Raw genomic sequence first — 26,477 nt, 5'->3', positions numbered from 1 at the left:
CCTGCAGACAAACCCTTACAGAGCAGTTCCCGGAAGAAGCTTGGGGGGTGGGGGGAGAAGGCAAGTGCGACCTTGGGTGAAATGTACCCCCAGTCCCACACGCTCATGCCTGGCTGCAGTTCAGCTGGCCTCTGACAGGCTTTGTCCAGAGCTACGTGGCCTGCCCTGGCACATCTGCTCTCCCGTGATGGGATTTGAACATGTGGCCAGTGGCATGTCACACTTCACGCCAGCCATGTCACAGGGAATCTGACTAGAAGCACGTTGGAGCTGCAGATGGGAGCAGCTTCGGTGTGAGATACTGTGAGATACTTCGGTGTGAGACACAGGCACCCACAGAACAGCCTCCAAACCTGCCTCACCCCAGGGTGCATCCTGCTTGTCTGCATGGCCCCCTCCAGAAGGGCACTTCAGGGAGCGATGTCACAGTGTGAGTGAGTGCTGACTGGTCAGTGATCACATCACTCTGAGACACCTGCCCAAAGGAAGGCGGAGCGTTGTACTTCTACAATATAAGGCACACCAGCCTGCAGCAAAGCGACCCTGGAACCCTCCCTTTCTCTCGGCTGGACAATCCATTTTGCTGAAGCACGAGGGAAGCGGGCTAGGAATGAGACCCCCTTCCCCATGGAAAGCTGCACTCCATGGCAAGCATGAGGAAGCTTTATCTTACAGCCACTTGCATGATGAGAAATGCACCCCGGGCTTAGCTCTCCTCCTGCCCTCTCACTGGCACAGAGCTTCCAGCCAGCTCTGTAGAAGCACAACTCCTAGGCACGACAACAATACAAAACAAACAATAATAATAAAGGGTGCTTCAGGCATCGGTATGGCAGAGTCTGGAGAGGTGCTGTCTTAGCTGGCAGACCTGGTATAGCTTCCCAGATCCCCAGCTCAGCCAGCGTGACGATAGGCAGAAGTAAAACATCACCACACTGCATTTGCTGCTCTGTTTCTAGTAAACATTGTCACTTCCAGTCGTGTGGAGAGGGCACAACTCTCAGCCCGTATCCTCTTCAGTGCGGGGACTATCTCTCACTGGCCGTCTATCCAGCACCTAGCACAACGGGCATCAATCCCGACTCCAGAGCCATACAAACAAACAACAGTAGATATTCTGCACTTCTCTGGGACCTGTTCCCCCGTATTTCAAAGTGTTCTGCTAACTTTAAGCCTCACACTGCCACAGTGAGATAGGTAACCCATCTATCCATCAGCTAAGGTGCCTATTACCGGGGTATCCAAGTGCTATGATAAAGATGAACTGATATTTTAGAGTTCACTTCTGCCAGCATTAAATGTGGCTGTCCCTGGGGTGAACCAAGACGAGCTGTTTAACAGCTCACAGCACCACTGCACAACAGCTTCAGACTTGAAGGGAAGCAGGATTTCCAGAGCTGCAGGCGGGATTTGAGGCAGACAAAGCAAAGTGATGTTCTCCCCTGCTAAATTCCCATTCAGATCCCTGATTTTTCTAACTGACTTAATGATCTGTTTGCAGTATTAGCCAGCAGCAGCCTGCAGCACGCCTTTGCTGTGTAAACAACACTGCAGAATGGACTGGGAACATGCTGCAGCTGCATTTACCTGTGCACTTTGAATAGGGGAGAAATAGCTGATATATAACCCTAAGTGCATACAATGGAACAGCATCTGCTTTTATATACTGTAGCACCTTTCGCACACACCCCAAAGCACTTTAACAAAGGTTCCTGCATAAAAACCTGCTCAGCTTATCCTCGATTATTCCAGCCCATGAACTGTTTGGCAAAGGTTTCTGCCTTCACAGTTTTAGGCACTGACCAGGGCAACCAGCAGCAGTTGAACAGGGTTAGGATCGGCTGGCCATTTGCTGTGTAACTGCAGTTTTGCCCAGCACACACTGCTCTCCATTGGCTTATGAAAGCCCATCCCAAAATCCACTCTTTCCTACAGGTCTGGTGACAAGCAGGAGCAGCCATGCAGAACAGCCATGGCTCCTAGCCTTGGAGTGTTAGTTCAGTTTTCTTTCTCAAGTCTACACAAAAGGTGCAGACTGCATTTAAACATCAGTGATGGGCACTTAGCAAATCAAAGACTGATAGATAAACGGATACAGAAACTGCAAAAGCTGCTTGATTTATTCCTTGGTTAACAGATTGACCCAAACCGTCAAACTCGGATAGAGAAATGGCTCCAGAGATGCTGTGATTAGAGAAGGAGTCAGTCTTGTCTCGGTGACAACAGGTAACACATAAGAAAAATCCTGCAGCTGCTGCCTCCCCACTAGTGCACCAACTGTTATAATTATACTCGAGGCTTTATCGTCTTTACCATACAACCTGCAGGCTTCTGCTTGGGGCTTGGATCTGATTCTTCACACAGGATTGTCTGGCTCAGTCTGTTCTGTGCTGGATTGATAAATGACCCTATGTGGTGCAGAATAAGCAGAACTACCATTCCCCAAGTCAGAGATGGGCTAAATACCCGAGTTCATTGGGCGTACACCAGAAAGGGGGCTGTGTGTTCCAAGTGCAACGTGTAAACAAGAGCATCTAGAACACAGAAGTCCGACCGGGCGTCCAGTTAGCTCAGTATTCTCCCTCCAACAGCAGCCAGCACCACTAGTGGAATAGCCCATTATGCGGCAGCATGTCCCTAACCCCCGTCAGTTAGTGACTGGTTTATGCCTTGAATCAGGAAGGTTAATATCCCCTATAAACATTTGATCCGCTCTACTGGAACTAGATTGTCTCATTATCCATATAAATGTCTAATCCATTTTTAATCTTCCCAGGCCCTTGGCTTCAGTGACACCTTGTAGTGCGGAGTTCCGCAGGAGAATGTTAAACATTGTGTAAAAACACGCGTCCTTTTAAATGTTATTTTTTCATTGGGTGTTCCTTGTTCTCGCACAATGAGAGAGAGTAAACAGAAGAGCCCAATTTACCCGCTCTACACCATTCCTTCGTGTAAACACCTCACTAATGGCCCCCCATTCATCTTCCTTCTGACTTGCACAGTCTCTTCCTTCAGCCTCTTCCCATTTAGCACTCTCCCTGCACACAGCATTTTCATTGCCCACCTCTGGGCCCTTTCGCCTTGTGCTCCATCCTCATGCAGGAGAGGTGACCAGATCTGAGCCCAATATCCCAGGTTATAAGTCTCTAATGCAAAGTGTGTAGCAGGCAGGCTAAGACACTTCAGAGAGGCACTAAGGCATACTACAGATAATAAACAGTAGTAGTTGGGAGAAGTTTCTTATCAAAGTGAAGGCCCCAGAGAGACTGCAGCTGCTTGTACTCAGGTCAGTATGCAAATATGCTCATTTGCTGGGCTGGAGACGTTCTGCAGTCAGACGTTCTGGAATTAGCCCTACCAGCTCAGCTGGGCACCAGTCAGCGTGCTGAATGCTCTGTAGGCATACACATAGCCCTGGCCTGCCCCACACAGGGACCAGCGAGCAGAGGCAGTGGAAGCAGCTATTAGCATGCCCTCTGCTCAGCATGATCCTCTCCCATAGCCAGGTTCACATACATGATGTAGCTCCACTCTGAGCTCGGAACACTGCAGTGATAATCAGACAGAGTTTTTAACCCTCGAAGGGGTATAATGCTGAGAACGGTTAAAACGGGACAGGCCACTGCAAGGAAAAACCGCCTGCAGTTCTCCCTGTGTGTGGACTAATGGGGTTTTAAATGGCTGATGGATAAAGACCAGGTAGCTATGTGCCACTGTAACATTAGTGACTAGAATTAACATACAGGTACGTAGCCCCAAACAGCAATAAGTTGACTGACAGACAGACAGACACACACACACACACAATGGAGAGAGACTCCAGTGCAGCACGCCTGCCTTACTTAAAACACGCAGATAGGATCAGCGCAAACTCTGCTCCTATGCACATGGGGAACGTGCTGGCTGCCGTGGGAAGTGGAGCAGGAGCAGCTGAGTGGAAGGTGGTGGCACCATCCTCCTGCAGGCTCTGCAGGGTCCCCCCCTACTGTACACCCCCACCCCAACATCTCCAACGGTTGAGAGCAAGATCCGAGAGCCCTAAGCCAGCTCATTGCACTGCCCTGGGGACACAGATGTGTTACCTTGCCTCAGGCCGAAGGACCCATTCGCTCCATGCTGCCCTGCTCCGGCAGGGGTGTACAGGCCCTCTCTTGGCAGAGACCAGTGCCAGTCCCCAGGGTCTGCAGCTCAAACTGAGAAAATTGGTGAGACTTCAGTAATTCTGCTTATGGCCAAAACCAGGGAAATGTAACCTTTTCCTAACAGACTCACTTCACCCCTTCAGCGCAGGTTTAGCCTAGGGCTTGTTTTAAACCAACAATCCCTAATATTATGCTTTACAAATACGCAGAAACTCCAATAATAGGGTGACCAGATAGCAAGTGTGAAAAATTGGGACAGAGGGTCGGGGGTAATAGAAGCCTATATAAGAAAAAGTCCCAAATATAGGGACTGTCCCTATAAAATCAGGACATCTGGTCACCCTATCCAATAAGGAGCTGTGAAATAGAGACATCAGTTCCGACTGGCATGCTAACAGTGTAGTGCTGTGGGCAGTAGAAAGATGTAGACAGACGTGATGTCTGGCAGAGCTATTACACACAGCCTGCACAGTGCACACACACAAAACAGGAGATGGGCTATGGCACGCGACTCTCCCACTGCCCTGTACGCTGGCGCCTTGCACGGGTTGTGCTGAACACAAAAGGCCCTGTTTAATAAGGCTACAATGACTGCCCTGCCAGCCTGTTCTGAGCACAGCACCGGGACCAGCCGGCAAGGCTGGCAGGATTTGAGATGCTCTGGGACAGAATGTGTTTATATAGCACAGAGCACAATGGGGGCTCAGGCACCACCGCCATGTAAGTGTTAAATAATAACAATAGTGATGCTTTTAAATATGATTAAATTGTTTAAAAGAACAAGAAACAAGGTAGCAAAATACTTACCCCTCCCGGGGATCACGCCACTGGACTGAATGAATCTGGCCCAAGGAGTCTGTGAGAGCTGCCTAGCACAATCTGTGCAGGCTGAGTGCTGGTGATGGCAGAACGTTCTCTTTAAAGATGTTAAAAGACTCTCAGCAGCCGACAGATATTGCTGAATACGGATTCTGCACTTTGTGGGCAACTGGCCGCATTCCAAAAAAGGACAGTGCTCAAATACGGCATTATAACCTCAAAAGAGGTTGCCTGGTTGATCTCCTGAACTGTGGAGGTGGAGTGCAAGGATTCCTCTGCAATGAGACGTTTAATCTAGAAGCCCCTGGAATTACCAGCTGACAGGCAGAGAGATCCAGGAAATTAACCTCACTTAAAGGGTGAAATACCCCTTTGCTGTTAGAGCTGCAGCGCCCGTGCATAGTTCAGCTCGGAAATGCCCAGGTGTCCCTCTAGTGTTAGCCAGCTGGCAAGGAAGAACTGGGGACAGATGTGAAACTACAACTGCATTTGCTTTTGCTAGCAAACAGATACAGAAAAGTCTATTAAATGCCTCGTTAGTTAAACAAATCGATTCAAGCCCTTCCTGTCCTCCTTAAATAGAGATATGGACAAACACTTCAGACCACTCTGGTCACTGAAACCACTGTTGTGTTTACTATAAGTATCTAACTTGTCAGTACAACATGGGACTTTCACAGAAACTTGAACAGACAAAACTTCTCTGCAGCATGATTGTGCCTCTGTTATTTGCACTGGTAACATCCCCTCCCTCTCCAGTTCCATTCTAGCCGTCCTCACAGCTGCTAGCTCCCGAACTTCCAACTTGCAACAGGTTACTTGGAATTTCCAGACAGAACATGACAGTGGAACTATGGGATGGTGGGGGGTCAATGGCAACACATACACACAGATGGAGATAAATTCTGGACAGAGACCCAGCCCCTCAGCTCCTAGCTAGGGGATTATCAGTGCTGCTAGCTACACAGCTGTGCCAACTTCAGTCGCTTTGGAGAAGTCACCTCCCATGCCAGTCTGCCTTGGCTCTTGGTGTGCGGTAGCTCTCTTACCTACAGGAAGAGCTCAGCCCTGCAGGGCAGGGGTTACTGTACCTGGCTCCGAGATACTCAGGCTCTGGTCTGACGGCAGGAGGAGGAACCCCCTGCAGGTGTCCAAATCCAGGCTGGGCAGGCTTTTCTTCCGGCACAGGTCAGTGACAATCCGAACTGCTTTCTGACACCGGCTGTCCTCCTTGGTGGTACTCATCTCCCAAACTGCATCCTTCACTCTCCCCCTAGCTGACTGTCTAGGAAAATCAAACTAGGGAAAGAATGTATTTATTTCCAGGAACCCAACACCACCCACTCTACCCCCTGGTGCTCCTGTGCTATGCCCGGCTGCACACTGCCCCTGAGACGTCAGGGATCTGAGCCCTTCTCAGAGTTAGGACTTGACTGCCGGAGGGCAGCTTCCTGCAATCCAGCCAGTGTCTGATTGCCTCTGAGATCAGATAGCGCTGTGCTGCCAAGGCGTGTGCCAGACAAGGAACCTCCTACCCAATTCAGTTTGATACCTTCCATGTTAAGTTTTAAAGCTGCAGCCAGAGCATTTTTTTAACCTCTTACTTGCTGCACCTTCTCTCTCAGCATGTGAGGAGACATTTCCCCTGCCCAGGTGCAAAGCTCAAATCCAAGCCCAAGAGCTACTGTGCAGAAAAATGAGCGTTGGAATCCTCCAACCAGGAACAGCTTGTCACCAGAAATAGCAGAAAGCCGGGAGTGTGCTGCACACTGCTTCCAATTGCAGAGAGCAATACACAGAAAGAAACAGGTTTTATTTACTGGCTTTTGCCAGTACTAATGTACCAGGCTATGGACAGCGATAGGGAGTGCAGCCATTGTTGTGTTGTGTAATTAGATGATTTTTTTAATGTATGATGGTGTCACTTTTGGATGCCTATTGCAATTTAACAGATAGATCATGCCGCATGACAGAGCTACTCTGTTTAATAGAAAACACATTTGCTAGGCATGAGCAAAGAAGAAGATCACATAATGGGATAATTACAATTATCCTCAGTGGAATCATTTCTTGCTGCTTCTGGAGAGGAGCAGTAGTGCAAATATAAATGAAGGTGCTGGAGAGAAAAGCAGAGTTACGCTGGCTGGTGTGCTAAGCCGCCATTTCACGGCAGAATAGGAAGTGTGTCTGAATGCATGCCACTCTACCCGTCCAGTCCGGTAATTACTTGCTGCAGCTCTCCGAGCAACACCACAATGTGAGCCCCAGCTCAGGGCTCCGCAAATGCCCATACAAAGCATCAGGCACCTCTGCAGCTGTGTTTCCTCACACAGACCAAACTAAAAGACACACTGCAGCCAACTATCAGGGGCTTCAACGCCCACTCCTGGGGGCACAGAATAAACTGGCACTGTTCTGCCAAATAGCACTGCAGATGGACCAATATGGGCTGCCTGGCATAGTTTAAATTTAAACTGAAATAAACCTGGTTTAATCTGAAATAAGAGTGTCCACATTGGTTTGCTTCGGATTAACTAAATCACTTAACAATCACACCGTGAGTTAAAACAATGCAGCTTGTTGTGTAGCCAAGGCCTCAAGATCCTGTAACATGTGCAACAGCCCTGGATAATAATATTTTAAACTGGCCTTCATGCTCTCATCTCCCTGATCAGTAACGGTGATACTGACCAGAAGTTTAGGCTGCCCTGATGGTGCGATCTAGACCGTAGAATGGTCAGTCCCTTGAGCAGTAGTTCTGACTCTTTTCCATACAGTAACCTGGGAACCGCCCTCCCCACCCCACATCTAGCCAGGAGCCCCCACCCAGCAGTGAGGGGAGGGCAGGGTGGTCACAATCCCCTGACCTTGTTTGTGACACAGCTGGAGGTCATGACCCCAGGTTGAGGGGCCCCCCGACTCTGAGGGAAGCTCTGTCACTTGGAATATTTATAGTATTTTTTCACTGGGCTGAATATAACACTAGAAAACAGGCTAGGCCTGCTCTGACCCCTGGATGTGGCCATTTCCTTCTCTAACTTCTCTCACATTCTGTCTCAGGGACATGGACGGCGAGTTCAGAGACAACTGCTACCAGAGCTATTTGCTGTGGGGCCCCAATAGAAAAAGGCAGGAAGTGTCCAGTGCTCTGTCAGGCCCATGGTCTGTGCCTTCCCAGGCCTAGAAAAATCCTTGTTTGTCACAGAAAAGGTGGTATTTGCAAACCCCTGGAAGAGGTTCCAAATATTTAGTTATGTATAAAAACAACCTATTACTTCCCAATTCAAGAGCCACTTTTGGGAGGGATGCCCAATTATTTCATACATCAGAAATGCCATCAGGGAGTTAAGGAGATACCCTGAGTGAAAGGACACATAAAAATCAGTCAGACAGCCACAGCGCATAACCAAGTCCATTAAAATGCACAATAAATCGCCGGAATGGCAGGTTAACGACTCCCTCCAAGGCAGGCCATGTGGATTCTGTAATGGCAGTGACAACCCCTCCAGACTGAGGTGCATGTGCCAATCGAGTGCTGCCAGTGACACTGGCTCTGAGGTTCACATGTAACTGTGCACAGGACTGTCACAGGCGCATTGTTCCTTGCTACACATCTAGAGCATGCGACACTGCGGTGTACAATTCTAACTGTGCGAGAGTTACCGTTTCACCATGGCAACGTGATACAGTGTTCCAGCTGTCCTGCCTGTGCACAGGCTGCCATGAGAGTGCGGTATGGAGCTCCGCATGGAGCACGATACCAACACACTTCTCAGGTCAAAATTCCAGTTGCTATGACATGATTGAATCTGTTTATTGAGAGGCAGTGTCCTGTGGCTAGCCACACACAGATACTTCTAATTAGTTCTCCCACCCTGGCCAGCTCAGCCACGAATACGCGCAGAATCAGAGACATTTCAGGAATAGTTTGCCACGCACAAGGGTAAGACAGAACGTTATCAGCGCCAGCAACCTGCTAGGGTCTCGTATGGAGCGCACAGGACTCTGCAAACCAGGCAGGGAGCCCAAACTTTGCAACACTGGAAGCCACATTGGCAATTTGTGCAATTTGCATTAAAGTTTACATAACAGCCTCACTAAACCCCATCTTTATTTGCCTGTTGAAAATTGCAAATTATCCACAGAACTCGTCCACGTAACCAAGCCGCCGCCTGCGCCCGCCGCCCAAGCACCTCTCCCCATTGTTTGCATCTCGGCGTTCGTTAGACTGTACGCTCTTTAGAGCAGGACCTCTCATTTTGTTAGGCGAGGTGTACATCCCTAAGCACAGGGGGGCCTGACCCTGATTAGGGGCTTTAGGCTCCCCCACAGTACCAGGACATTAATAATAAAGTTCTCTCCCAGCAGGGCTGCGCACTAGGCACGGGATGCTCTCAACACTGCATTGGGAGTGGCGGGGTGTTGCTGCCTCCCACAGTAGAGGGCATATTCCTGTGCTTACACTAGTGTAAGTGAAGAGGGTCAAGAAAGTGAAACCAAATACACTGTGTCAGGAAAGGTTCAGAACAACTGCAACCCGCTTTCTCTTCTCCTGGTCTGTGACTGAGAAAAACGCAGGGTGGGACAGGAGCTCAGAAGGAGGTTCTCCATTGCAACCAGTCAGGGGCTCGCTGGCCTTCAAAGTCTCCACAAGACACACACTCACACCCCAGGGGGATGTATGCAAGTCTGTGGCTCAGAGCTGTCTCCCCTCAATGCACAGCAGCTATGCCTCCAGGGTGTGCTGGGCTCAGCCCTCCTGGTTTTAAAAGACACAAGCTTTGTTTTCTTTATTGGGTGTGCCATCAGCTGGGCGGCAGTGGACAGGGTGTAGATGTGTGACCATAGAGCTGGCTGTAAAAGAAGGAAACAAGAGAGGGTATATTCTGGTTATAACCAAACTGCACTCAGTACTTGATCCCTCTCCATTAGCGCCTCTCGTCTCTCTCTTCTGAGTCAACAGCTTTTATATACTTGATCTCTTTCCATGAGTGGGCTGGCACCTTCTACTCTCAGTGCTCCAGAGCACATGGGTCTATGGCCTTTGCATCAGTTATTAGTGCTAGCAACTCCAGAATCAGGAGCAGCATGCAAACAAGCAATTAGGACAGGGATTGGGGAACATTCTCCTAGGCTTCCTGGAGAACAACACACTCTCCAAGCTGATTAGATCTACACAACACAATATCCTGGAGCTGCATGGCAGTGATGGAACATGTGCAACTGTTGGCCTTGTCAGCAATAATCCAGATCTATGGGTTTTAGGCCTAGGGCTAGATTCTGCTCTGCAGATAGAGGTTTAAGCCATTTTAAACAAGAGCTGCAGGATCCAGCCTTAAGTTACGTCTTCTGCAATTCATTAACTCCTGTGCAATTGAGGAGCAGGGGAAGAGAGGCAGACTATGCCTTAGTCAAAGGTCTGGGAAATGCATACAGAGTGGCAGACTCTGTCCAAACAATCAGGTATATATAATCTCCTCTTGTGAAGAGCGAAAAGCAGCCCAAGCCAATTGGGGTCCTTCCTACTGAAAGGCATGAGAGTCACGCTTGTCCTTTTCTCAGTTTCTTTCTGGGAAAGGAGAGGTTGTACCCACGTGGGAAAGTGAGAATCAGCTGCTCAGTGAAAACACTGGAAGATCCTGCCCTCTTCTTCCAAACCTCTGCCTCCCTAGCTCACCTCTGCATCTACCCCAGCTCTTTCCCTGCTGCCCCCAGGATCCAGTCTGCCTCCAGCTGTGTGCAAGGGCTGAAGGCAGCAAGAACAACAAAACAACTCTCTGAAAGAGACATCCAGACGTTCCCTAGAGCACCAGGAAGAGTGTCCAGAGATGCCGTCTACGCCCGCAAACTCCTGCAGCCCCTTACTGTCACTACAGCAGAACCCAGACTTGCTTCCCCCAGCCAAACTTCCATTCCTCGAGGTGACCAGTGAAGGCACCTGGTCCCCCCATCTTTCCCAGGCAGGAACCATGACATGATCTCAGACTCCCTCCCTGATCCAACCTATATGTCCAGCAGATGTCTGCCCTTGCACTGCAGCGTTCCCAGCTCTGGCAAGCATCTCCGTGCAGATGTTCTCACAGTATTTCGGGGAGCACAGCACCTCTTTCTCATCCCTTTATTGCCAAGTGGCTCAATGTTACGTTTAGGGATCATTAAACGGAAGTGTACGTGCTCAGCACTGCATCTCCAGCTAAGCTCAGACTTGAGGATTTAACAAGTCTCTAAAACGTAAGGTGAAAACTGCCTAGTAGTTGAGTAACCTAGAGAAATGCTTTGTATGCAACAATGCAGATCTTCAGATCATTTGTAAATAATGCCTTCAGACAGGACTGAAAGGTGAACTAATGAACAGAAAGCTCTGGATGTAATTTGCATTGGATATAGGGTTGCACACAATCCCCAGCAACCAGGATTAAAGACAGCTATATTCATAATGCTGCCAGAGAGAACAGGCTCACAGGAGGACTGGAATTTTTCTTCCTTAATACATGAAAACCAAAGCATGAATCATTACAATGAACATTTGAAAGAGTATACAGACGACAGAGAAGCAGCAACCATACATTGTGGCAGTCAAAGCCAGTTCTTGTACCTTGAGCTCATTGTCATCTATATTTTGCAATCAACGTCTCTATAAACAATTGAGGAAAAACAGAGCACTAGATACTAAATCCATCAGAAACAATTGGCACGGTTGTTCACCACCACCCCAAACAGTCTTGATGTTTTGAATATTAATGAATGAGCAATTTTAATGAGCATGCTGCTGGCAGCTGGCACTCTCAGTTGACTGGGGATCATCTCCTCTTACCCAGAAAGCTGCATATGGCACCACCACTGACTCAGCCCCTGGTGCTGTCTCTTGAGGCTCTGAGCTTCCCTGAAATGCTTGTTTGTACGTAACAGGCCTTTGACCAAACAGGTCCGGAGTGCAAAGTGACAGGACAAAGCATGACTCATGCATCAGAGCAAAGGCCCAAAGGGCTAGGGAGACTGGGAAAAGACTCCTGGGGCACACCAATGAGTCAGAGATAATCTTAGCAAATGGGTGAGCAACATCCTTCTCTGAGATGCTCTAGGACACTGCACTGGCACCACTGCCCATTCCAGGTGCCACAGAGTCACAGTTCTCCAGGTTCCAGAGAGTACAAACATGGGGAATGGCAGGGAGTTTCTTTCCTGCGTGTATTTCACTCTTATGAGTCCCATCACCATACAATACATTTCTAATCGATCTAATGCCATGCAATGTTGTTTACAGAACACAATGGTGCGACCTGTGTTCGGTATGTGTCAGTACACTTTATGTGGAAGGGGTCTGGTCACCGACGTGGGAAAAGAATTGTGTCCTACGTGGGGAGCTATTCATGACATATGCTTGTCCACCTCAGCACTTAGCTTCTTCAGGAAAACATCACATTTTGTTTCCTTTTGAATTATGATTTCTTTGAAGCTGAATTTCTAAACTAACAGAGTCTGGAGAGGGAATAGCAGGATTTGTTTATGTCAGTTCTCACTAGTATTGTAATATTGTTTATTCTCTCCATTAAGATGATAATTGGAAATGGCTCCAAAATGATTCATAGCTTTTGATAGTGAAAAACTACTCTGATCTGGATTGCCATCTATGTATAAACGGAACATGTATTTCTGTGCACCAACGGATACCACTTGGCTATGCAGATGTGCTGGGATTGCCCCTGTCTGACTCAAAACAGAGGTGAAACCAACATCCTCACGTAATCCCAGCACTCAGCAAGGGGGGGAGGAAATTATTGCATTTGTCACACTAGCCCCAGAGCTTGAAGCCAGGAAAGAGTCTCAGTCCAGTAGATGCAGTGGAAGTTGGAGTCCAAGCTAACATGGTAAAACAGAGTGTTTAAATCAGCGTCCCTGTGCTCTGCTCCAGGCTGGGGTTGCAGCGGAGAGCAGACGGAGAGTGATGTTTCTCTGATTCCCAAGCCACAGCAGGCCGGCCTGGAGCATAAGTCTCTGCTGCATATTCCTGGGGAACAATGAGCGGAATTAAACACCTCTTGTCATGGAAGCACTGCTCATGGTTGAGTTTTGCACTTCAAGCCAGGATTCACCCTCTTCTCTGGGTACATACACAAGGGGCTCGCCTTTTCCCACTGACAACATGCGGAAATGTCCAAGTCCTGTCTGGAGCCGGGTCCCTTGTGCTGGCAGCCTACAAAAGCCTTATGAAAACTCCACTTGCTACACAAAACAATGCTAACCACACAAAGGAAATGACACCAGCCCCCAACCTCCATGCTGGGGAACATTCTTGCCTGGCCACCCACTGTCTGCCCTCTCCATATTGATTTCAGTGAGAGCTGTTCTCTTTCTATTCCAGAGTCTCCTCTGCTTGGACACTGTGGCTTGTGGCAACGTAAAAACCAATGGGGGGGAAAAAACACCCGATATATTCCTAGCAGCTGTAGCCCAAAGTGACAGCATCTGGATTGTGCTGTGAGCAACTGGTTAGATGTGCTGTTTGTGAAATAAACACCTCATTTATTTCCTCTGCACGGCAGGCGTGGAACTACCACAGCTGGAAAGGCCAGAGTGGTGAGGGAGGCCCCTCTGCAGAGCTCCACTCCCTAGTATGCGGAGAGGAGGCTATTCAATTCCTTAGTGCTTTGGTTCAATGAGCACACACAGAATTCAGGTCGGTGCCCTGAAAAAAGTATCACCTCCAAAAGGCACTTTGGCTCCCCCCACATCCCAGAGGCGGAGGGACACTTGGAGGATCAACTGGTCAGAGTCATTTGGGAATGAGAGTTTGGGCAGACTGTGGCAGCAGGTCAGTTACCCAGTCCCAGGGCTGCTTCCTGGAGAACAGGGAAAGTGGGTTAGTTCCGAGCAATGTAAATTCTTTAACTGAACTAATCAAATCAGCCTGGGCTTCTTCTGGGTCTAAACCCTGCTTCCACGAGGCTGTAAAAGGCCCAAAGGTTGATGTGCAGCCCTTGGAAGGACCGAGCCAGCCTTACATAAATATTAATGCAACACACTAATGGTTCCCTTGTTCTGAAAACATATTGCCAAGCTGCTTCTTTTATGGTCTCATTTCATCCGCCTCTCTCACAGCCAGCAGACAACATTACCAGTATTGCAGCATAATTTGTTTTACCAAGGTACCACTTTTCTCTACAGTCAATAAAACATGGCTGTCAGAACATGGAAGATAGATTATTACTTTATTACTAAATACAAATTGTAAACCTTGGTTTGTGAGTCTTCCTCAGCCACTATAACTCAGGAGGAGCAGAGTGTAGCAAGTCCTCTGACTTTCTCCAGTGGCAGTAAATGTTTCCAGAGCCGCGCGAGGTTTTAGCCAATAATTCCATCGATGTCTTCTGTGTTAACCCCACCACTAAGCTCACACCCGCACACAGCTCCACTACCATGTGAGGCGAGGTAATCGGAAGTTCTGCTTCAGCCCTGCATTGCCTGGTTCAGTGAAAACCTCTGCTCAAAGTGCAGCAATAGTCACATGAGCAAAGAGAATACTTGCTGCATGAAGAATGGGATACAATAATATGGGCATTAGAATGCCAATATATCTAAGTGGATGGGATGCCCTCACCTCTAATGCTATGTTCAGTTCTGTCTTTACGAAGATATAGCAGAAATAGAAGGGATTCAAAGATGCGTGATGAAAGTGATTATGGGCCTAGAGAGACTTCCAGAGAAGGATCAACTGAAAAGATTTGTGATATTTTGGGATAGTCCAGGAGGAGGGGAGAAAATGGCATGTGATGGAGGCATACCGAATAGTGAGTGGGAGAGAGATGGTGAGCCAGGCACTGCTGCTTGCCCACTCTCACAGCACAAGGAGAAGGGGGTTAGGGATGAAAGTGAAAAGCAGCACACTTAAAACTCATTGAAGGAAACTCTTTTGTGCACAAAGGACAAATAACCTGTGGAACTCATTGCCAAGAGATAGCCCTACGGCCAAGAGGTGAGTAAGATTCAGAAAAAGATTAGACATTTCTATGGCTAATCAAAACATCCACAGTTACGTGAGACATGATACAAGTGTACAAGGGCTATAAACTCTCCCTGCTTCAGGGCATATGCGAGCCACAAACAGTCGGAGTTAGGCCAAAAGGTGCCCCATAGGCAAGTTATTCCACAATTACCTAATTGAGGATTCTTGCCCCTTCCTGTTTGTCAGCTGCTTCAGAGAAGGTGAGCTGGATAACAGCCTGGCTAGCCGGGCAATGCCTGTGCCTCTATGTTACTTGTAAGTAAGATTAGAGACAGTTTTCCTCAAAGACTGCTAAGAAAACCGACAAGGGCCAAGGTGTTCAGACTCAGGCCTGACCCTTCACCCTGTTACACCAATGGGTAATTTGTTGTCACTGTTCTCTCCCCTCTCTGCTGGGTTTGAGACTTCCCAGCTTTCCTTCCTGCCCCGGGCTTTGTCCATGGTGCTGAACGCTCAGCCGTAGCGCCATGCAGCAAACCTGGGCACTTGCTCAGGCACAGGTGTCTCTTCACATTGTTGGGTAGCCAGGCAGACCTGGTCCATCTGCATCTCCCATATTTCATCCAAAAGACATGGGTAATAGCACCAGGTAGGGCACACAGGAGGGGAGCATTTGGATCTCAGACTACAAAATTTTCACCATGGCAGAGAAGACCAGCACAGTACGTTTAATCTGAATCCTGAGCAAGGAGCAGTAAACAAAAAGAGGAGGTGTAGGCTATGTTCTTCCCCACTGTGTTTAAGAAACGTGGGCCACATGCTAGTTATTTTTTTCACTACTCCTCCAGTTCCAGTGGAAATCCAAAGGATGAAAAGAGCCGTATTGCTATTACAGCCAATACAGAAATCGTGGCACAGGCCCCTGAACCACTGAGAAAGTCACATTTTACTTCCCTTAACATTTCCAGGTGAAAAGAAACCTAAGAGCTCTTTGCTACCCTCACTTTGTCAGCCATCAAATAGTGTCCTGGAGCTGAGAATTCCTGTGTTCCTTGTTGTTCCTGCATTGGGCCCACACACCCAATGGTGCACCTTTGCAGGACTTGGCCCAGCTATGCATTCTCTCTGAGAGGCGTGCATGTGCGGGGGTGGGGTGGGGTGGGAAGGTGTGAATGCATCTCTAGCTAGCTGGTCCTCTAGTGTTTAGCATGGCCCTATATGCGAAGATCTCTCCTATGAGCACAAAGCGACATTCAAAATAATTCTCTCACTCAAATGTAATCATCTCACTTGGTGATCTCCTCACCAGGGTCACTGTAGGCAGGGGAGCTCACCTGAAGGGCAGGTACCTTGGGAATGCCAACTCCTGCACAGGCTCCCCTCCCCCTGAATATTCTACTCCCCTGCCCAACCCGCATATCCCAGCACAAATACCTGCTCCACAGGACAGCAGCCTCACTGTCACTGTAGTGTTTAATGCTCCCCACACCCCACCATCCATTCCCTCTAGGGCCCTATGTTCCCTGTGGGGTCCCCCACCCATCCTGGGAGCCACTGGGGAGAGCAGCACCCCAGCAGATAGGAACAGATTCCAACCAGAAGGCATTTTCTGGGCTCACACTTTCCCTCTATCCATCCCTCCCATAAAGAGAGAGTTTATGAAAATGCCTGATAAACTCTATGTTCAGTTGCATGATATTCTTCAAAAACAACTGAACTCTGGCTTTGTGCCAGTTCAGTTAAGATGCCTGTGTTTTACTAATATACAGAGAATCAAGAGTCATCTTTATTCCCCCTTGTAGAAAAGGTCACTCCTAAGTAAATCTGGCATCGTTTTATTTAAGGAGACTTCTCCTTGGAAGCACCTAGGACAGATTCACTATCAGAGCTTCTGCCCCACCTGCCCCTGTGGGAGATGAAAAGACAAGCTTCAGTATATATATGAAAAGTTTATGGCTGAGAACATTCCTCAGGCAACCACTCACCAGCATTTAGTGGCATGAACATCTCTATTCCTGGCAGGTTGGTGGCCACATAACAATATTGCCATGGAGAGATCTGAATTCAGATCATGAATTCCTTGACTTGACAGGGACTGGAAGAGCTGGGAAGGCAGCAACTCCACCCCTGTCTGTTCACCCCCAAGAACGTACATCCAGAGTAAACTGTTTGGAAGCCTCACTGCCAACTTTCAAAGGAACAGGAACATTTTCAAACTCTCTCTAATGGAAGCTCAGCAGAGCAGCTTTCAGGAGTTGCATTTTCAAGAAGTGATGAAGCCAGAGCCCCTGATCCCGAGCACTGCATCACGCTGGGAGAAATTTCCAGACATAACAATTCCTTTGGGAAGCCCTGAGCTGTAGTTCACAGTTATTTCATGTCCCCATTGCCCAGCCCCAGCAAGCCCTGGTGAGCCCTTGGAAAGATTTCAAACCCCGTCAGCCATGCGCTTGGGTCTGGGGTTTAATTCCATCCCCGGGTTAGAAATATAGAAACTGTCAGGCCAGACTGCACCCCAAGTCCATCTAGCCCAGTCTCCTGTCACTGACAGTGGCCAGAAGCAGTCAGAGCAGAACCCCCCCATCCCGGCAAGCAGGGCGAGGGATTGACAATGTCCACACTAGCCTGACCAAACCTTATGGAGTTAAGATAAACGTTATTGAACTGAGGTTCCTACCTTTGGGGTCCATTGTATTAACTATGCAGTAGTGTACACGTTCTTGTGGCATTGTACGTTCCTTCTCTAAAGGGAGGGAGGATTCTACCCTGGCTGACCTGGGCCAAGTCACTCAGCTTCTCTGTACCTCATTACCCCGCTCTCTGATGGGGACACTGATATGTCCCCTCCTTGCAAAGTGGTGGGAAAACTCAAAATAGACCCACTTTCTGCATTATTGTTGTCACACCGTCAGCATTGTCATGATCCCATGACTATGGCTGAGTGTACTTGGGCATAATCTCTGCAAAAAAAAAGGGAGGGGGGTTTAAAAAATACCTAATGTGACAATTGCCACCTTTGCCACATGCCCGTTCCGCCCTTCCCCGCATCCTTTGTGTGTACGTCTATTAGAAAGTGCCTAGCCCACTGTGAGTGCTACCAGAACCAAATACATCATGAATAATCCTAGCACACAGTGGTGGGCCAATTTTTGGGCCTGGTGTAAGCAGGTGAAAATTAATCCATTCCAGCGAAGATGCACACATAGACTAAGTGTTATTACTCCTCCATGATGTCCACATCTGATGGGGAGAGAAAGAGAGGGGCCAAACCTGATTCTGACTGTGTAAATCAGGAGTAGCCACACTAAAGTCAGTGGAGTTTGTGTAAGGCCCGTGCATCTGAGATCAGAATCAAGCTGAGCGAAGGAATGGCACTTGAAGCCCCCGCTAATGCTATGCGTCACTTAGCTATATTCAGTTGTACAATCCAGCGCAGCCATATTTCATTCACTGACTTTAGCCAAGGTGGAAAAGGAATTTCTCTAAAAATCTGCACTTGCGAAGGTACCAGGCCATAGGCAGAGCTCTCCATCCATCCACAAAACATCACAAATGCCCGTTCCACAGAGCAGCTTGGGCACCAGTGTAAACCCCACATGACAACACTTCATTCTGCCAGACCACAGCCCTTCAACTGCCAACCAGGAAGAAATGCAGAAGGGATTTCATGCACCTGGGCATGGCTCGCAGGCCCCAAACAGACACAGCACAGTCTGGCAACTTGCCAACTTCCACCCACTAATCCAGCCACCCACTGAATCCTTGGGCAGATGCAGAAGTTACAGCTGCTCGCATCTCTACCTTTGTTGGCTGCAACCCTTGTTAGGCTCAGTTTGAGGGCTGCAAATTCTTGTTTCCATAGAAATGGCTGTAGTGTAGGATTGACCAAAACCAGGGCCAGTGTTGGAAAAGTTGCTTGTGTAAAAAATGTTCTGACTGTCTTTCTGCCAATCTGACACTCTGCACCGTGGGGACTGGCAGCTGGCCAGCTGTTATCTTCAGCTCCAGGCTGAGCACTGGAAGGGCGCTTTCTGGCATGCAGCCTATGGATCACGGGCCAAAGAGCGGAGAAAAAGTCATGTGTTAATTTCAGCTCCCTTGAAGTCCCAGAGTCTTCAGCAGCCTGGCATGAGCTTAACCCAGTTCTCAAACTTTCATACCAGTTGCCCCTGTCACACAGCAAGCTGCTGAGTGCGACTCCCCCTAAAATTAAAAAACACATTTTTTTACATTTAACATTATAATAAATGCTGGAAGCAAAGCAGGGTTGCGGGGGAGGAGGCTGACAGCTCGTGACCCCCCACAAAATAACCTCATGACCCCCAGTTTGAGAACCCCTGGCTTAACCCAAGCCGCGGGAGGTGCTCCTGCAGAGTTGAGGAAAGGATCTTCTTGTTGATGGGGTTTTGGTTTGCTGCCTATCACCGTGGCAGTTCAGTGCCATAGAACTGCCTCGATATCAAACCATTTAACTAAGGAAAGAAAAGTTGATGCAAGGAGGGAAGCAGAGGGGGCAATTGCTGGCACATAGTTATCAAGGAGGAGATTGGACTCAGGAACTGGCCAAACAGAAGTGCCTTATCCTCTGCCCCTGTCACCCCAGCCAACCAGAGGATAGTCTCCGTCACTGCAGGGGCGTTCTCATCAGGCACTGCCACCTATGTGGGCAACCTTCCCATGGAGAACACTGTGCTGCTCACCTCACGTCTGCGCTGCCAAACCCGTCCCTGTCGGAAACACACTGCAGCACAAAGGAATTTTACTGAACTCCGAGAATACATAGCAATAGGTTTGGTTTCAATAGAGTAGGACGATCATTTCTCAAGGAAGCAGCAGCTCATTCAATAACCGATCAAGGGGCAGACCCTCAGCAGGTGTCAATCCAAGTATATTGTTCCACTGCCAAGAATGGGGCACTGCCGAGTCATTGTCTCAGACAGATACACAGAGATATTCCTCCATGGGAGGCCCGTCGCTGTGTTCTTCACACAGGCAGGGCGGGATGGGGAAGGCTTACTGCAGGTGCGCAGGGTGACCACATCTCCAGATCCAGCAGTAACATTATTGAATTCTTTTCCACAGACCCTAGTTTCCAATGGCCAGCAGCAAATAAGGCGGCCTGACACATCCAGGCTCTGCTCAGACATTAAAAGGATGCCAGCTCTGCATGTATCTGGAGGAGGATTAGATTGTAACTGGGTGGAAGAGTAAGTTAATTTGACAGGTCCGTGTCCAGCAGGCAGCGTGGTGAATATTATATCCTTTGATGCAGAATGGGGCTGGCAGATCCTGGATCAACACAGAAATCTTTCCTCTGCTCAGGGCATCAGTTTGGGGGAGAAAACACTGTCCAAGGAAAGATGCTGGGGACACATTCTGATGAATCGTGTTCAGCAGAGGAGAAAGGAGCCCCACCCAGGCGATGACTCAGGGGCACTCGGCAGTGGCTGCAGGAAGCACAGGCTGCCAAGAGGACTCCTAGGGCTCCAATTAACTGTCAAAGGAATAACTGAAACTCCTTGACCTCATTGACTCAGTTGCCCGCTGTCCAAGATGCTGTCCTTCCAAAAGGGAATTCAGCTCCATTTGTTTATTTAGGCTAGAAATCCCCCTTCTTTTCTATTTCAGAATTTCTGCTGGTGCCCCGTGTAGCAGACACAGGTCATAAAAAGAGAAGAGCTGATAGTAACAAAACTCGAGCCTTCCCCGGTGATTAGCAGCATTTATTATCTGTGTGATAGTAATGCTCAGGACTCCAAGCAGGCTGGGGCCCACGAAGCTAGACTCTGGTCTTGGACAGGAAGGTGACTGGCTCGATAGAGAAAAAGAGAGAGATTCTAAAAGGCACCCATGGCAATTAAGTGTCTCATTAGCTTCCCATGGGCCTGGGTGCTCATGGCACATGGCAGTTTGAAAGTCATGGGTGTGGGGAAACTTGGTGCCCTGGAAAATCACCTTCAAGGAGACTAAACAAAGATACTGAGCAATAATCAATGGAGGAACAACATGTGCCCACTTTCTAGACAGGGGCAAGACTAAGATCCAGGGCTAAATCAGCAACACATTCAAGCCTCACTCTAAAAGGACGGGAATAAAAAGAGATTCAGTAACATGACTTAGCCCTCGTCTCCAGATGTTTCACAGGGACGAACTAGTTTGTTCTCCTGGCTCCCAGGAGGTAGGGCACAGACGATCCAGTTCTCACTTTACGTCTGGAAAGCTGCAGCAGAGGCAAGGGTCTGACTCAGACCACAGCTGGAGTAGTGGGTGCTCAGCACTTCTGGCATGCAGGTCCTCCCATGACCCGTCCAAGAACCAGTGTCAGCCACACATTAGATCCCGAGGGTTCCTGTCTCCCAGGCCCCTGCTCAGGCCTCGCCGCTCTCAGCATCACAGCACGTGATTGTTCTCTCTGTAGCAGCTTGGTGAGACTTCTCACTGTGTTGAGCCCTGCCTGCTCTGCTGCAAAGGTAGGCTGCTGAAATGCCAAAATTCGTTCAAATGACAGCACTGAAGAAGCCCCGTCCGAGCATTGAAGTCTTAATCTCTGATTTGTGTAGAATTAAAGCAACAAAACTTCAGCAAACACTAGAGTGCAATGCAGCTGCCTAGCACGCATACTGAATGCCCACAGGTGACTCCAGGCTCAGGTGCAAAGGAGCTTGATCACCATGCATGTCAGCCCTGAATGTCTGAGGGGCATTTCAACCTCCTCACACTGGTCTCAGGCACAGCAGAGAGAGCATAAGGAGGCAGCAGCATCCAGCCCCCATACATGCTGAGAGCCCAAGTGCTGTGCTGCACCAGATCCAGAAATCCACCACTGTGCACTTGTCTGACAGCACTTGGCAGCCAGGGCTCTCCAGGTGCTTTACAAAGATGGAAATTAGCATCCTCTCCATTGGACAGATGGGGAAACTGAGGCATGGGGAGGTGACATGACTTGCCCCAGCTCACCTAGCAGGCCAGCCACAGAGCTGGGCATAGAGCTCTGGTCTCCTGAGCCCCAGCTACAGGCTGTGCCATTCTCTAGACCACAGACTGGAGGGGGACTGATGAACCCAAAACGACCCCTCGATTGTGCCATCTTGCCCACAGGGGATGTAAGTGCCCAGATGGCAGGTCAAACTGCTGCTACTGGGACTGTCGACACCACAGCATCCCTGGGGGCCAGGCATGTCCCTGTTCAGCATGAAGGTTCTGCCTGCCCTGCCTGACAAGAACCCAGATGGAACAGGAGGCCTGGGGATCACAGACACACAACCAGGGCATACTGATGTGGCTGCAGGCCTCTGTGCATTTGGGCTTGTTGCTGCTACGCTGGGATTTTTCTGTCCCTTCCAGCATGGTCACCCCCACCTCTCCCAGGCTCTCCACAAATCAGCTGCCTCCGAATGCCTCCAGATGCTGGGGCACCGGGGAGCAGCGTTGCTGTATGGGATGTGCTGGGGGTTGCCCTCAAGTGACGGCGTGGCACTCCGGCTTTGTGAGACTCTGCCCTGGCAGGTTTGCACTGGAGCCCCATTGGCATGCAGAGCCCCGGGAACCAGGGGTGAAGGGAGCTGGCTGCACCTGCAGGGCAGGGCCTTTAGAAAAGGGACAAAGATTTTGCTTCGTCCCTCCCTGGAGTCTAGCTCTGCCCCCACTTTGCTTTGGGAAGCTTCGCTCCCACTCTCTTAGCTCAGAGGCCCAGCACCAGCACTGACATGTGCATGCTCTCTCACGAGTCCCCCAAGCGCTGCTTTGTATTCAGAGCAACTCCCCAACCCTAAACCAGGCATGTTGCAAAGAAAGGACAAAGCTTCCCCAAGCCTCCCACCTGCTTTGCCCTTCTGGGGGGCTGGCTCTGGGTCTGGTCTGCCCTGAGCAGTGACTGCTCAGCACGTGGGGTCCCAGCTTGTGCAGGGTCGGGGAGCACAACAGGGCAGACTGAATGAGCACGAGTGGGGAGCTGGGACTCAAGCCCAGAGAGACAAGCACAGGAGAGCCAGAGCACTAGAGGGGGGACACGCAGCACCTAGGGGTCAGGGGGTTCAGTACCCATGTGTTGCTCACACACGAACCCAGGATGTGAGCCCAGCACCTCGCCCTCTGCACAGCCCATCTGGCCTTGTGTGAGCAGCACAGGAAGATCTAAACCCCCCTCTCCCACAGGCAGCCCACAGCCCCAGAGCCACCAGCCAGTCTGGACAGGGTGTCCTCCAGCCAGCGCTGGGGGAGGCAGGGAGAGCTGGGGTCACAGAGACTCCTCAGCTCATGGCTCATCCCAATACCAACTCCAGCCTCAAATCCATGAGGCTGAGGAGCAGAACCCCCAGCCCCAGCCCCATCTCCAGGGGTAATTAGCAACACAAGTGCTGGCCAGTGAGATTCCAACCTCACAAACAAGTAAACATGGGGAAATAGTTTTACTTTGTGTAATGACCCATCCACTCCCAGTCTTTATTCAAGCCTAAATTAATTGTATCCAATTTGCAAATTAATTCCAATTCAGCAGTCTCTCGTTGGAGTCTCTACGATACAACCGCATTTGCTCCAACCCCTCTGACAGAGACAAACACCTACAAGATCTCTATCAAGCATTCTTACAACGACAATACCCACCTGCTGAAGTGAAGAAAACAGATTGACAGAGCCAGAAGAGTACCCAGAAGTCACCTACTACAGGACAGGCCCAACAAAGAAAATAACAGAACGCCACTAGCCGTCACCTTCAGTCCCCAACTAAAACCCCTCCAACGCATCATCAAGGATCTACAACCTATCCTGAAGGACGACCCATCACTCTCACAGATCTTGGGAGACAGGACAGTCCTTGCTTACAGACAGCCCCCCAACCTGAAGCAAATTCTCACCAGCAACCACACACCACACAACAGAACCACTAACCCAGGAACCTATCCTTGCAACAAAGCCTGTTGCCAACTGTGTCCACATATCTGTTCAGGGAACACCATCATAGGGCCTAATCACATCAGGCACATTATCAGAAGCTCGTCACCTGCACATCTACCAATGTGATATATGCCATCATGTGCCAGCAATGCCCCTCTGCCATGTACATTGGCCAAACTGGACAGTCTCTACGTAAAAGAATAAATGGACACAAATCAGATGTCAAGAATTATAACATTTAAAAACCAGTCGGAGAACACTTCAATCTCTTTGGTCACTCGATTACATACCTAAAAGTGGCAATTCTTCAACAAAAAAACTTCAAAAACAGACTCCAACAAGAGACTGCTGAATTGGAATTAATTTGCAAACTGGATACAATTAATTTAGGCTTGAATAAAGACTAGGAGTGGATGGGTCATTACACAAAGTAAAACTATTTCCCCATGTTTATTCCCCTCCCCGTTCTTCAGACGTTCTCGTCAACTGCTGGAAATGGCCCACCTTGATTATCACTACAAAAGGTCCCCCCCCTCCCGCTCTCCTGCTGGTAATAGCTCACCTTACCTGATCACTCTCGTTACAGTGTGTAGGGTAACACCCATTGTTTCATGTTCTCTGTGTATATAAATCTCCCCGCTGTATTTTCCACTGAATGCATCGGATGAAGTGAGCTGTAGCTCACGAAAGCTTATGCTCAAATAAATTTGTTAGTCGCTAAGGTGCCACAAGTACTCCTTTTCTTTTTGTCTTCATTTAGCAGCTGATATTTGACCATTTAGAGAGGGGAAAAGGCAGAGTGTATTGTTAGGTATTTGGAGGATTTGTGACCTGCCAAATGTTCATAGTTTGCTGTCTACTTGAGTTGCCAGGTCACCTGCCTCTCACTGGCCATTTAGAGACCCCTAGGAATGTCACTCTTCTGTGCAGCAACATGTCTTCACTAGGAAACTGTGAAGCTCAAAGCACGAGCCAAAATGCAAAGGAAATCAGACTCAGGGTCCCTCGGTTCCATAGGAGAGAAGGAAAAGGGGGTAATTAGGGGTCATTAGAGACAAACTACACTAAGACACTTGCTTTTAGGAGGCACCACTGTATCTTTTGCTTGACAGAGTTAGTATATGAAGTAAATAGTCCAGACCTGCAAAGAGCTTTTTCAGAGATACCAGTAAAAGAGCGGAGAGACAGCTGCAATCACTCATCTGGGCTTCTGTCCATCTGCTTCTCTGCCTGGAAAACACAGTGTTGCGCACTGTCTCAGTCTATGTCCTCAAAGGAGGGTCACGGGTAACACACAAGCAGGGGCAGCTCCAGGCACCAGCGAACCAAGCAGCTGCCTGGGGCAGCAAATGTAAAGGGGCAGAAGGAGGTCGGGCTCTGGGGTGGCAATCCGCCCTTGGCGGTGGCGGGAATTCGGCGGCCGCTCCATCACTCTGCCTCCGTGTTCGGCAGCAACGTTTTTTGTTTTGTTTTTTTTGCCGCTTGGGGCAGCAAAAGCGCTGGAGCCAGCCCTGCACACAAGCCACTTATTTCATGGCATTTAGCCCAAGAGCCTTAGCTGGAACCGCTTCTCTCTTGTTTGCTGGCTGAACTTCTCAGGCCTTGCTCAGCACTACGACTTCATGACTAGCCTCTAGGACTGTCAGGCACCTCCCGCTGCCCTCCACAGCTGGCCACGTCCCTCAACCTGCCTCCAGAGCATCAGAGGCCAAGTCTGGGTTAATGTGGGAGCTGCAGGGCCACAGCCTGGGACCCCCAGCAGCAGAGATATCATGGATCGCTAAATCCCGACGTTTTGGGAACCCTAAATCCCAAGGGCCTGGAATCCGAAGCTGTGGACTCCTTGTCTAATGCCCTGGGGCTCCTCTCCCCACCAGAGAGATGCCCAGTTCTGGGTACATGCTCAACCTGAAGCATGAACTTAATCCCCAAGGACTTCAAGTGTAAATGCTGTCCTGAATGGGGATGCTTTCCGGAATCAGAGCAGAGTTCATCCATTGCTCATTCACCACGAAAGAGTTCAAGGAGTGCTGTCCCGCAGCGAGGCTCTCACCCAGTGAATGCCCGGGCCCCAGCTCCTATTGTTTTATTGAAGTATTACTTCACTGTACATGATTGTGTCACAACAATACCTTATCTTCATTCCCGAATTTTCATAATTCCCAGAATGCAATGTAGCAAAAATGTCTGATTTAAGAGGCTAGGTGATAAAACTACCTAGAGACAGACTTGTACGTTTTATATTGCTTCATAAAAATGATGTATAATTATGCAAATGCATAAGAAGAAAGAATATTAAAATTAAAACTCTCCATAAATAGGAAGTTGTTTGCAGTGGCTGTGATAAAGGTGGCACTGCAGCTTGCATGGATAGCACAAGTGAAGAGCAAGCGATAAGTAATATGGGCTGAAAAGGGGGAAGCTTAACGAAAATAAATAATCATAACTTTAAACAGGCACAGGGCAGGAAACATGCTACTCATTTAAAAGATGAAATGACAAAACTGTAAATCCAGCAGTGTCTCGTTAGAGCCCTCCCCCCCCCCCCCCCCGCACCTGGAAAGTCTGCTTTGGGGGCTACACATCAATTTTCTTCTAAGTAATTGTAAATTTCCCTGAAGCACTCATTAAAGCAACAGACTGGATTCTTACAATGTGCACTTAATGGGTACTGTCTG

At 49.0% G+C, this 26,477-nt stretch overlaps 1 protein-coding gene across 3 annotated transcripts in view; it reads right to left on the bottom strand.

Annotated features, from left to right (window-relative positions):
- Positions 1-24,388, bottom strand: part of SYT6 (synaptotagmin 6) — a 110,252-nt gene extending 85,864 nt beyond the window's left edge. The window contains exon 1 of one of the 3 annotated variants that reach the window (XM_074936021.1): positions 24,367-24,388. Coding sequence is in view for 1 of the 3 variants with exons in the window: in XM_074936015.1 (XP_074792116.1) it covers positions 6,053-6,206 (154 nt within the window). In the remaining 2 variants the exon portion in view is untranslated. Of the gene's footprint in view, positions 1-6,052; positions 6,656-24,366 lie in introns of those variants that run through there. The other 2 variants (XM_074936015.1, XM_074936018.1) reach the window with 2 other exon arrangements.
- Between the last annotated feature and the right edge of the window lie 2,089 nt (positions 24,389-26,477).

This window comes from Natator depressus, chromosome 21, assembly GCF_965152275.1.
Source record: "Natator depressus isolate rNatDep1 chromosome 21, rNatDep2.hap1, whole genome shotgun sequence".
NCBI lineage: Eukaryota > Metazoa > Chordata > Testudines > Cheloniidae > Natator > Natator depressus.
The sequence above is the reverse complement of the archived record's forward strand: the minus strand, read 5'-3'. Positions and strand labels throughout refer to the sequence as shown.